Genomic DNA, 14195 nt, shown 5'->3' with positions numbered 1-14195 from the left:
AACATGGCTCAGAGTCAAACAAAAAGTGTCTCAAGTGTTCACATTGGGGGAAAGATTCATCTATGTCCAAGTCCAGTAGATATGTATACTGAGTCATAGATACTCTGGGACCTAGTCCCACCTATTTCTCTCACTTACAATAAGCTATTTTTTACTTCAGTTTTCTCATTTAAAAAATTATGGTATCTAAGACCCTCAGGAGTCATCTAATCTTGAATCAGATTTTCCCTACAGTATTTTTAACAAATGATTATCCCACTTTTGCTTGAAGACCTTCATTAATAGGGAACCCAGTACTTCTTGAGACAGTACTTTGTCTTGAGGATGATTCTATTTGTCAAGATGATTTTCCCTACATTAAGCTAAAATTTGCTTCTCTAGAGCTTCTGTTCATTGTTCCCAGTTCTGCCATCTGGGATCTAGCAGAACATATTTAAACTTTTTTTTATGTGACAGGCATAAAATACTTGAAACTAGTGATTATATTCCGTGCTGTACATCCTCATTCAAGTCTTCTTTTCCATGTTAAAAATTCACAATTCATTTCACTGATCCATACTATCCTGGTCACTCTCTTCTGTTTATGCTCCAGGTTATCAATGTTGTTGTTGTGTTTGTCCTTCTTTCTCAAAGAGGACCACGACATCAAGATGATGACATGACTTTCAGTTGACTCTAATTTGAGTGAGGGAGGGCTGTGAAAGGTCACCAACTTCACTTTCTTCTCTTGAGCCATCTGGGTCCAGTGATCTGATATTCATCAGGATGACTGGAGATGGCTCAGGATGCAATATGAGACCCTGCTCCTTTCAGGATAAGGTCTTATCACATCCTCACTTTGAGTGAGATATACCCATTCAATGAATAGGCTTCTTTAAGTAGTTACTCAAGGTATGGCCCCTTTAATAAAAAAAATCAAACTGGGAAGCAGAGACCTTCAGGGTTCCTGGGTAAAAAACAGAAACAGTTACTATCTGGACAGCCAGTTAAAATGCAGAATAAGGAATGAAGCACCTTTATCTTAGGAATAGTTAGGAGGTCAGTATCACTAGGTCACAGAGTACATGGAGGACACCAAACTTTAAGGTGTGCTAGGTGCTAGGTGTGGCAGTGGATGGAGCACGGGGGCTTGGAATCAGGAAGACTCATCTTTCTGAGTTCAAATCTGGCCTTAGACAATAACTAGCTGTGTAACCCTGGGAAAATCACTTAACCCTGTTTGCCTCAGTTTCTCATCTGTAAAATGAGATAGAGAAGAAAAGGACACATCACTCCAGTAATTTTACCAAGAAAACTCCCAAAATGGGGTCATGGAAAGTCAAACATGACTGAAATGACTGAACAACAACATAAAACTTTAAGAAGACTGGAAAGGTGAGAATAGGACAGGAGATGAAGGACTTTAAAAGTCAAACAAAGAATTTTATATTTGATACTAAAGGTAATAGGGAGCAACTGGGGTTTATTGAATGGGTAGGGTGGAAGGAGTCGGAGTGACATGATCAGGACTATGCCTTAGGAATTTCACTTTGGTAGCTGAGTAGAGGATGGACTAGAGTGGGGAGATTTGAGACAGTTACCAACCAGAAGGGTATTATAGAAAACTAAGTATTGGGTGATAAGAGCTTGAACGAGAATGGAGGCAAAGTCAGAGTAAAGAAGGGGTGTAGATAAAGGATGTTGGGAGAGCAAAATCAACATGGCTTGGCAATAGATTGGATATTGAGATTGAGAGAAAGCGAGAAGTCAATGAAGATACCTAGATTTTAAGCCTAGGTGACTAAGGAAAATGGTGGTATGCTCTAGAGTAATAGAGAAGTTTAGAAGACAGATAAATTTGAGGGAAAAGATAATGAATTCAGAGTTGCTCATGTTGAGTTTATGATGTCTACTGGATATCCATCTGGAAATGTCCAATAAATTGCTAGAGATATTAAACTGGACATGAGAAGGAAAATTAGGGCTAGATATAAAAATATAAGAATCACCTACAGAAAGATAATTGATTTCATGGTAGCTGATGAAATCATACCAGGAAGTTATGGCCAGACAATTCCTACAGAAATGTCATCCAGGAGTGCAGAAGTGAAATTTGACCTTAATATAAGCTACTGATCCAGAAACTGAGGCTTGAGATATGAGGGGGAAAAAAAATATGCCAAATACAATGTCAAAAGACATTGGACTGAGAAAGTCAAGAAATAAATCCAGAAGAAGAATAAATGAGATAATATTTGTAAAGTGCTTTAGCACAGTACCTGGCACACAGTAGACATTTAATAAATATGCATTCCCTTCATTTCCTCCATAAATCCACAATGAACCCAAGTATAATCTCAGAGAAAAGAATGACCTAGCCAAAAGACATATAGGATTATTGGGGCCTGGGGTGGGGGGAAGGGGAGGCGTGGCAGCACTTGTGGAAGGGAATGGAACCAGAGAAGCAAAACAGAACATATAAGGAAGAAAAACTGGCAGATAATTAATATCTTAAAATAAATGGTGATATGCCCTACCTAAGAACTAACCACTATGAAAGTCAGAATGGGGCAAACAAAAAGATGATGAAACCATAAGAAATATTTTTTTAAACAATAAAAAGATTTTAGAAAAGAAAATGTAAAGTATATAGCATCTTTAGAAAGAGCTGGAAAACAAATTAAGGAATCATAATCTTTTTTAAATATGTTTTTTTATTTCTTTCATTAAATATTATCCAATTATATTTTTAATTTTTTGGTTATTTTTTATTAATTTTATTTTTGTTATATTTTAAGTTGCGAACTCTCTTCCTACCCCCTCCCCACACTAGAGACCAGCATTTGACACAGATATAGATGTACTTATAGATATGTGGCCATACTATGCATACTCCTATTTATTAGTTCTTTCTCTGGAAGTAGATTGCATGTCTCTTCATAGGTCCTTTGTAGTTGATTCAAGTATTTCTAGTACTCAGAATAATTTAGTCTTTCACAGTTATTCTACGAACAATACAATGTTCTCGTGGTTCTGCTCATTTCACACTTCATTATTTCCTACAAGTCTTTCCATGTTTTTTCTAAAATCAACCTGCTCATCATTTCTAACAACACAGCAGCATTCCATTACAATCATATACCATAACTTGTTTAGCCATCCCCCAACTGATGGGCATCCCTTCAATTTCAAGTTCTTTGCCACCACAAAGAGAGTTGCTATAAATATTTTGCAACATATAAATTCTTCTCCTTTTTCTCTGATCACCTTAAGTAACAGATCTAATAATGGTAGTGCTAGGTCATAGGGCATACACAATTTTATAATTCTTTGGGTATAATTCCAAATTGCTCTCCAGAATGGTTGAGTCAGTCCACAGTTCCACCAACAGTGTATTTAGTGTCCCAGTTTTCCGCATTCCCTACAACATTTGTCATTTTTCCCTTCTATCATTTTAGCCAATCTGGTAGGTGTGAGATGATACCTCAAAGTTGTTTTAAAGTGCATTTATCTACTCAATAATGATCTAGAGAATTTCTTCATCTATATAGCTTTAATGTCTTCATCCAAAAACTGTCTCTTCATATCCTTTGACCATGTATCAATTGTGAAATGACTCATTCTTATACATTTAATAAAGTTCTCTATATATTTGAGATATGAGATCTTTATCCAAGTAACTGTCTATAATTTTTTTCAATTTTCTGCTTTCCTTCTAATCTTAATTAAATTGGTTTTATGGGTACAAAACCTTTTTAATTTAATGTTCCATTAATGTTCCAAAAGTATTCATTTAATATTTCACAATGCTCTCTACCTCTTGCTTATTTATAAATTCTTCTCCCATTCATGATTCTGATAGGTTAACATTTTTTGTTTTTAATTTTGAGTTCCAAATTCTCTCTCTGCCTTCCAACTCAAGGAGAGATCATATAAAACTCATTGTACTACCTGCAAATTATTATAAGACAATGAAACTTGGCTATCACATTTCAAGAAATAATAAATGAAAGCCACTCAGATCTCTTAGAATCTGGGAGCAAGGTGAAAATAATAAAAATTCTCCTAAAAGAAAGCTTGAAAAAGAACTCTTAAGAATGTCATAATTAAAATCCGGGGTTTCCAGGGTCAAAGAAAAATGCTGCAAATATCCAGAAATAGTACAGAAAAATAAAAATCAATATCACAAGATTTGATAGCTGCCACAATAAAAGAGAGCTTAAAATATGTTCCAAAAGGCAGAAGGCAAAGACTTATAATCAAAAATAATTTATCCAGCAAAACATAGCACAATTCTAGAAAGGAAAAACAGATTCTTAATGACACAGGGGATTTCCAAACATTCCTGATGAAAAGATGAGAACTGAGTAAATATTCTGGAATGAAAATACAGGAGATAAGAGAAATATATGAAAGTAAACAATTTGATCAACTAGAAGGTACTATGTGAGAATGTTTATAAGTTAATAGGGAGAGAAGTGACAAGTGTCCTCTGAGAGGCCTAAGGTCTTCAAAAGTCATAGATAAAGTTAAACAAGACAGCAGAGGGCCTGAGGGTGGTTTGATGTGGTTCTAAACCCTGAGGAGAAGAAGGAAAGAGAAGGGTTGTCATAGGTGAAGAAAGGAGGAAGAAAAAGGATCTCATTTTTCCACATAATAGACAAAGACAAAGAGTATAAAAGGCTAGAGTGAGCTGGTACCCCATGAACCTCACTTTCATCAGAATCAGACAAAATTGCATGAAACACAGATACACACACACACACACACACACACACACACACACACACACACACATTCTGTAGAAATACACTGAGAGAAATAGAAGGGACCAGGGAGAAAATAAGGATATTTTAAGAAGGTGGGACATGAAAGGAGCTAATCACAAGCAATACAAACTCCAACACTGTGGGGTAGGAAATGTGAAGGAAAGTCAGAAGATTAAAAACTTGTGCTCAGAGTGGGAGCAAGAGAACAGAAATGGGTCTCGTCTTTTATATAACATAAATGTTGGGCAAATTCCTCTCTTCCTACTTTCTTCTAATTGTAAAGAGAGGAGAGAGGGCAAAGGAGTGGAAAAAGTACAACAATAAGGCAATAATATTGGGGGAAGAACACCATTAATGACCATAATAGTGAATGTGATGAACTCACCAATGAGAAGGAAAAAGATAAATGAATGGAATAGAAAGTGGAATTCAATATATTATTCACAAGAAACACACTTGAAACAAAGATTCACACAGAGTTAAGTGAGGTATTGGAGTAGAATCTTTTAAGCTTCAAATGAACTCTCAAAAGCTGGAGTATTAATCACAAGGATACAGTAAAAATAAGATAAAAAGAGAGGCGGGAAAACTACATTATGCTTAAAGGTACCACAAATACCAAAACAATATCAATATTTATATATGCAATGTATAGCATAGCATCAAAAAGTTAAATGAATTGAAGGGAGATGCAGACTTAGAAAAATATAACAAAAAGATAAATAAAGATGTTAAGGGCTTGAATGGGACTTTAAAAAATTAGAAGTGATAGATTTCGGGCAACTATTCATAAAACAAGGGAATTTACATATTTCTTAGTCATGTCATATACTTATATAGATAAATACATACAGACATAGATATCTACATAGCTATCTAGCCTAAAAAAAATTTAAAAATTACTGGAGACTAAGTAACAATACTAAAGAACTAGTAAGTCAAAGAACAAATCATGGAAACAATGGACAAATTTATTAATTAAAATGACAAAAACAACATACTAAAACTTCTGAACTGTAGCCAAAATTTAGTCAAAAATCGTCTATTTCTAAAGGCTTTCATCAACAAAAGAAAAAACAAATCAATAAATTCAGTATGCAACTAAAAAACTAGAAATGCACCACATAAAATCCATCAACACAAAAATAAAAATCCTGAAAATCAAAGAAGAGATTAACAAAACTTAAAATTAAAAAAAAAATGAACTAACAAAACCAGAAACTGGTTTTTGGACAAAATTAAAATAAAATAAAGACACTTGATTATTTAAGAAAGAAAAATTAAATTGTTCATATCAAAAAAGGAAAATCAGAATTCAGGATAAAGAAGAAATAAAAGATTAAATAATAATTTAAATAATAAAAAATCAATAATTACTTTTTCCAGTGATATGTCAATAATCTTTATGATGAAGATAAAATGTATAAATACTTAGAAAAAATATAAAATATTCAAGCTAACTGAAGAAGTTCATTTTTAAAATGGCTTTATTAGCAGAAAAAGCAACTAAGAAAGCTACAAATGAACTCCCAAGAGTAAAAAAAAAATCTATTAGCTAAATGGAACTAAATTTACAAGTGAATTATGTCAAAAATTTAAACAAAAGTTAATTCCAATATTATATAAACAACAATAATAGAAGGGATCTTTTTGATCTTTCTATGATTTATTTATTCATTTATTTATTATTTCTATGATTTATTTATTACCTTGACCAGGGAGAGACAAGGAAGAGAAAGAAAATTAAGGACCAATATGTCTAATATTGACATAAAAATATTAAATATTAACCAACAGGCTATGAAAACATATTAAAAATTATGCATCATAAAAAGTTTGGCTTTATACCAGGAATTAAGAATTGGTTCAATATAAAAAAACTACAACCATAATAATTATTAATATCAAAAATTATAAAAATATCATGATTAGATGAATAAATACTGAAAAAGCTTTTGACAAATTTCAACACTTATTTCTGTTAAGACACAGGAAGACAGACACTTTTCTCCATTATGTTAAGAAGTATCTATCTTAAAATATGTAAAGACTGGAATATTATAGATGGGGGAAAAGATGATTTTTACTCATGAAATTCACTTTTTCTTTCAAGGATAAAAGAAAACCATTGTCAGAAAAAGTCAAGGTAAGTATCAAAGTGGCAAAAATGACAAAAAAGGAAAATGACAATTATTAGAGGGACTATGGGAAAAATAGTACATTGGAGAAGCTGTGATTTGGTCTAGTTAATCTGGAAATCAATTTGGAAGTGTAAACCCAAAATCATTAAACTGTACATATACACTTGTTTGGCCCAGTGATGCTTTTAGTTTCATACCCCAAAGAGATCACAGAAAAAGGAAAAGGATCAAAATGTACAAAAATGTTTATAGTAACTTTTTATAGTTGCAAACAATCAAAAACTTAGGGAGATCCTCATCTAACTGGCTTAATAATTTATACTATATGCCATAAGAAATGAAAAGGTTGAACCACTTCAGAGAAACCTGGGAATACCTGAATGAACAGATGAAGAAGAATTTGAGCAGAATTAGGAGATAGATAGACAGACAGATAGATAGATAGATAGATAGATAGATAGATAGATAGATAGATAGATGGATAGATAGATGGATAGATGGATGGATAGATGGATGGATGGATGGATGGATGGATGGATGGATGGATGGATGGATGGATGGATGGATGGATGGATGGATGGATTCATGCATTCATGCATTCATGGATTCATGGATGGATGGATGGATTCATGGATGGATGGAGGGATGGATGGATGGATGGATGGATGGATGGATGGATGGATGATAGATATACACATGTATATATACATGTATATGAAATAAAAACATTAGTAAGAAAGAAATTTTGAATTTTTAAAACTCTGAACACAGATTGACACTACATTATAGACAGAGAAAAGTGTAAAATCTCCCAATACCTTTTCACCTGGAAAAAACTTTGAAAATTTTCTCTGGCAAAGAAAAGTGGTATTAAATAGAGTATTACTCTATATAACAAATGATCAATTAATTACCTTGGTATTGGGCACTGAATCCCTTCAGCCTGTGGTTGCCATCAGATGTGAAGTGGAGGCGGAGCCAGTTCTTACTGCTGATAACTGGGGGAGGAAGGCTGGCTCCAGTGAACCTAATGAGGTATAAGATACAAATGATCACTGTAAGTGCGCATATATAGTACACTCTTCACTGAGTAACTTATGATGCTAGCTAAGACAAGTAAACCTCACTCTCATTGAGCCAGGAGGTCTGTCCTCAAGTACAGATGGGAGAAGAGACTTGGGAACTACCTCTGCGACCCTTCCCTGATATAAATCATCATAAGAAATAAGATATCAAAACCCTAACTATGCATAAGGATCCAGTGACATATATATATATATATATATATGTGTATATATATATATACATATATATATGTATATATATGTATATATGTGTGTATATATATATATATATGTGTGTGTGTGTGTGTATATATATATATCTGAGTATACCCTTCTAACACGGGGCTATCACTATGAACACTCTGGTACTCAGTCTGTCTACCCTTACATTTGCATCTGCCTGCCTGATTCTAATGCTTTAATATCTCTCCTAACGTTCATGGAATCAGAAGAGAGGATACCAATTGGTTGGTAAATAGGCCATGTGGAGCATCCTAAAGGAGCCACATTCTCTCTGTCTCTGTCTCTGTCTCTGTCTCTCTCTCTGTCTCTCTCTCTCTCTCATACACACACACACACACACACACACACACACACAAGAGGAAGCATGAGATAGTCTAATTTTTCTTTTGCAATGTGTCTCAAACTCATGCTTTCCTCTACTTCTACTGAGGTCAGTCTGGTCCTCATCAACAAGTCCTAACAGGTTGCTGATACTCAGATGGACTTCCTTCATAAATAAATTCAATTCAATATTTATTTCAGAGTTTTATGTTAAGTGATGGTTATACAAAAAAAACAAACAAACAAACAACAAAACCCAGCAACAAAGAGTCTTTGCCCTTCAGAAGCTTTTATTCTAAATTATACTTTATCCTCCATATTGACAGCTGGTTAACATGCTAAGAGCACAGCTCTGATTTTATCATTTTCCTGACTTTCTGAAAGTCAAACTTGAACTCTTCAACCTGGTTTTTGAGAGCCTTCATTCATGAGATCCTACCCTAAATAACCAATAATCAATCCTTCTTTTCTTGGTAATCAACTCTTCCAACTCTAGTAAGCCAGCCTCTTCAATTTCTCCAACTTGCGCTATGTCCTCTCCCTCTATAACCCTGCTTCTGTTATTCTACCCCCTCTGGCATTCCATCCTCATCAGTTTTCTTAACTATATATCAAAATATTACAAATTGATTTTCTTCTCTGTATGACTACAATACTTAAGATGCTACTTCACTTAATTTATCATTGATTTCATGAGCACACATCCAGCCTCTCCCAAGTACAATCTGTCTCATTCTTATAAATTCTCCTTTCCCCTCCCCCACTCCCAGTTTCTAATTCAAATCTGAGTAACAAGCAAATGTTATATACGTTTACTTATTGACTTACTTTAGGATAGCATGGTACACAATGTTATCACTAATTAGATAAAATAAAAATTCTGTAGATAGGAAAGGAAAAATAATACAGTAAAAAACATTCTAAAGAAGTAGAAGGGCAGACACAAAGGAGAAAGAGAAGGAGCAGAAATTGTGCACATTTGGAAGTACACAAGACATACATAAGTCTGGACATAAAAGGTGAATACAAAACTTCTGATAATAAAAAAAAATCTATATTCAACAAGCCCTAAGGAGGATTCACAGGTGCCAACATGTGGGATAAATCATGCTATTGTACTGCAAAAACAATACAGTACCAAGGATGCAAAATACATAATGTGTAGATCTGACCTAGTTAGTTAGGAACATGTACTATCTTTCTAGTATTGTATTATCTGCCCACATGTTATAGACTCATCACACTCACCAGTCAAGACATACTTTTGCTGATTTACATAAGAATGAAAAATGTATTTAAGGGGAGAAAAGTCTTGCATCTTACTAACTTTGAAATTCTGGGTAAGAAAATAAAAGATCTGAGTGTACAAGTGCTATTTTCATTGAACAGCTGGCCACTTACATGCTTTTGAAGACCGGGATCTGCTTTTCTATACAATAGCTTACAACAGCATAAAAATGGGCAACTCACAGGCAATGGAGTACATGTGATAAAGATCAAAATAAATGAGTTTCCCAGGAGATTTGCTGTACTGCCTTTATATGAAGATTTAAGAGGAACTGCCCAAAAGATCAGGTTCTATAGAGGACAAAAAGTTTGAATATAAATGCGTTGGAAGAGGCATGTACTAATTCACAAGAGAGTTTATATAGAAAGAAGATACTTATGAATGAAGACTAGTATTAATGGCCTAAGATGTCTAATAAACCAATGCATAACATATATATATATATATATATATGGGGGGGTATATGTGGGTGTGGGTGTGGGTACATATCTATATCTATATCTATATCTATATATATATGCATATATATAAGCAAAGTGAACTTGAAATGTTGACTCAAAAGGATAACCACCAAACAGGCTTTACATTATGGGATGGGACTCAAGACTAAGTACAACAATGAAAGTATATACCTTTTTTAAAATTTTAGTGTAAAATTTTTTTTAAGTATATATCATTAAAAAAATCTGAGAAAAGGGAAGGAGTAGTATTCTATGTTAATTAATAAATGAAGCATATGGTGAAAGAAAGCAACTGAGCACATGAATGGGAATAAAAAGTATAAGCAATCTAATACAATGTTACAGTATATTGCAAAACACCAGCCAGACATAGCATCAGAGGCAGGATTTGAACCTATGTTCTCTGGCTCCAGAATCAGAGCTCTCTCCATCTTAAGTGGCGGGTTCTTCATCACTGAATATCATGAAGCAAAGACCATGTGGCCACTTATCAGATACAATAGAGGGGAATTCCTTTTAGATATGGGTGGACACCAAATTCTCTTCCAACTCTTAAGTTCTGTGAGTGTGATTTCACCAATGGGGAAAATAGCAGGCATTCTTTCTGGCATATTTCCTGCAGACAGCTAGTAATAATGAGCTTATGAACTTTCTCAAGTTCTCTTTACTAAGATGATTCCTTCATAGCAGTTGGATTCATGTCCATGACTCAATGAGGCAGAGGTAAATTTAAGATTGACAAAAGGACAGATTTCCCAGCAATCAGAGCTATCTAGAAGTGGAGGTATTAGACTAGATGACCTCTTTAGATCTATTATCTTATGATTATGGCAGCTTCGATTCCCATTTGGCAGTCTATTCCACTTTTGCAGCACTTTTTTCTAATTTTTAGTAAGTTCCACCAATCAAATTTAAATTTTTACTATTCACAACTTCTACCCATTGCTGCTGGTTCTGCCCCCTGAGGCCAAACAGACAAAACAGTCCTAATCTGTCTTCCCCATAACAGTCCTTCAAATACTTGAACACAATTGTCCTATCCCTCATAAGTCTTCTATTTCTCCTGGCTAAATATTCCTTCCACTGAGCCTCATGTGGCATGAATTCAAATGATTATGTTTATTCCTGCTGAATTTCATCTTATTAGATTCAGTCTAATACTCTTGTCTGTCAAGATCTTTTGGGATCCTTACTCCACTATTCACTGTTAGCTATCCATCCTTTCTAGGACTTTAAATACTGGGAAGTATTTTATCATCAAGGCAAGAAGGAACCACTAACAATTCTCAAGTCCGGCAGTGATATGGTTACATTTACGTAGGAAGACTATTTTGTCATGTTGTGAAAGCCTTTCCCAATCCTTCTTAATTCTAGTGCCTTCTCCTTATTGATACCCTGTATTAAGCTTGTTTGTACATAGTTGTTTGCATGTTGTCTCCTTCAGGATGTGACCTCCTTGTGGGCAAGGACTGTCTTTTACCTTTGTTTGTATCCCCAGCACTTAATGCAGTGCCTGGAACATAGTAAATAATTTAAAAATGTTTACTGATTGACTAATGGTTAGATAATGAATTGAACAGAAAGACTGGGAGATAGACTACTACAATAATTGCAGGTCAAGAGTTACTGAGGGCATGAAATAGGGCAGTAGCTACCAAAAACCTATGAACTGCCAACTACAGGACAAGCAAGCCAGTCTTGGTCAAGCAGCAAGGAACCCTGAGGGATAGAGAGGGAGTATGTTTCAGGACAACTGGCCACTGTCATCACCTTGACCACCATATCCTCTCAGATTCGGATGAATAAAGCTTAGGACACTAAACTCAAGAGTACTGGAAACAGTAGTGCCCTCCAGACCACCAACCCTGCTACAAGGTCTGTCCCCACAACCACTATCTGGGAAAGCAACTTCTGTGGAGATGCAACTTGGCAACAACTTCTACAGATACTTGCCTCCTGAGCAGTCACATCTACTGGAGCCTCAGAAAAGTAGATTCTTAGCCCCAAAGTCCTTGGCACTGTCAAATAATTCAATATCAGAAAACAGAGTTTTCCCCTCATTAAATGACATTAAAGATGCATTATCATCTGTTTCACTCCTGTGCCCTAAGGAACATTGGTCCCATTTATCTGAATTCCTTCTAAAATCTCCTAAATGTGCCATCACCCCTATTAGAATTTAAGATTCTGGAGAGCAGGAACTGTTTCCACTTTCCCATTTATATCCCCAGTGCACAGAGCTTTGCATGTAAAAGGAACTTAATTAATTCTTCATTCATTCACATGAAGAGAAAAAGGAGGAAGGGGCTTGAGAAGGAATGGATTCAAGGCAGGTTGTAAAGGAAGAACTGACAGGATTTGACAAAAGATTAAACACTGGGGAAGAGGTGGATGAGGGTAAAGGGAAAATCAAAGACAATTCTCTGGTTGTGAAAACTAGGTTACATGAAGAATGGTGGCACCCTTAACAGAAGGAAAGGAATTGGGTAGTTTTAGGGGGAAAAACTCACGAGTAGTATTTTGAATATGTATTTATTTCAGATTGTTATGAGACATCCAGGTGTAGATGCCCAGCAAACTGGTAGTGATGAACAAGAGTACAGGAAAGAAAATAAGGGGATACACAGATATGAAATAATCCATTAAAGATAATAATTGAACCCACAGGAGCTGATGAGATTGTGAAGAAAATTCTCCACTACACCATCATGCCTCAGTTACCTCCTCGCTCTGCTCCCTCAGGCTCCTTCTCCCACTGGTGAGTTCTTTCTAGAGCCTCTATTTTGAGGAAAGGCTGAGAGCAGCCGTTACTCATTCTCTTGAATTTGCCATGATACTTCCATGCACATGCCTCCATCCAGACTCCTGCTTTTCAACTCCATTTTGTTTTCTATCTTCCTCTGTGAGAGTATAAGCTCATTATACTCAAAGGGCTACAAAACTGTGCATACCCTTTGACCTAGCAATAGCACTACCATGTCTTTCCCAAAGATATCAAAGAAAAGTAAAGAGGATCTATCTGTACAAAAATATTTATAACAGTTCTTTTTGTAGTGAAAAAAGATTGGAAACTGGGGATCAATTAGGAATTAGCAATCAAACTGCAAGCAGCATATGATTGTAAGGAAATGACAAGCAGTGTCAAGTGACAAGCTGGATAGTTTGAGAAAAAACTGGGAAATCTTAGATGAATTGATGCAAAATGAAGGAAACAGAACCAGGAGAACATTGTACACAGTAAGAGCAATAGCGTAATGATGATCAACTGAAAGACTCCGCTACTCTGATCAGAACAATGATTTAAGACAAGTCCAAAGCACCCTACATGATGAAAAATGCTATCTACCCCTGAGAGAGAACTGCTGAACTTTGAGTACACATTGAAATATACTTTTTGATTTTCCTTATTTTTCTTGATTTATTCTGTGTGTTTGGCAAAAAGCTAAAGTATAAATATGTTTTCCATGCTTCACATGTATAACCGAGGAAGAAAATGTGGAACTCAAAATTTTTAAAAACAAATGTTAAAATATTCACTTGTAATTAAGAAATATTTAACAAAATAATGAAATGCGGGGGGAAGGAAAAGAATATAAGCTCGTTGAAAACAGAGACTGTCTTTTTCCTTCTATATATTTCTTTGTATATCCCCATTCTTATCCTTTGTACTCGAAGAGGACCAAAATGACATCATGATGTCAAGGTCAATGTACAGTGTGTACAACTGTGGCTTATCAGATCAATACAATCTTGAAAGGCTCTACCACAGGTTGGGCACAAATAGTCCATATGAACATTTGGGATGGAGCTGTCTCTAAATTGCACATCTCACATTTCTTTGGGGCTACTGCATTTTTTTTTTTTTGTTGATAGAGTGCAGTGCCTTCTTTGATGTGGGCACACCATGGTGGGTGGTCCTGTGTTAGGGT

General features: G+C 35.1%; 1 protein-coding gene across 2 annotated transcripts in view; it reads right to left on the bottom strand.

Annotated features, from left to right (window-relative positions):
- CSMD2 (CUB and Sushi multiple domains 2) overlaps positions 1–14195 on the bottom strand; it is a 1007626-nt gene that overhangs the window by 428937 nt on the left and 564494 nt on the right. For both annotated transcript variants that reach the window (XM_072610105.1, XM_072610106.1), the window contains exon 6: positions 7804–7916. In XM_072610105.1, coding sequence (XP_072466206.1) covers positions 7804–7916 — 113 coding nt within the window. The remainder of the gene's footprint in view (positions 1–7803; positions 7917–14195) is intronic.

The sequence above is a fragment of the Notamacropus eugenii genome, chromosome 5, assembly GCF_028372415.1.
Source record: "Notamacropus eugenii isolate mMacEug1 chromosome 5, mMacEug1.pri_v2, whole genome shotgun sequence".
Lineage (NCBI taxonomy): Eukaryota > Metazoa > Chordata > Mammalia > Diprotodontia > Macropodidae > Notamacropus > Notamacropus eugenii.
This window is presented reverse-complemented; position numbering and strand designations above follow the sequence as displayed.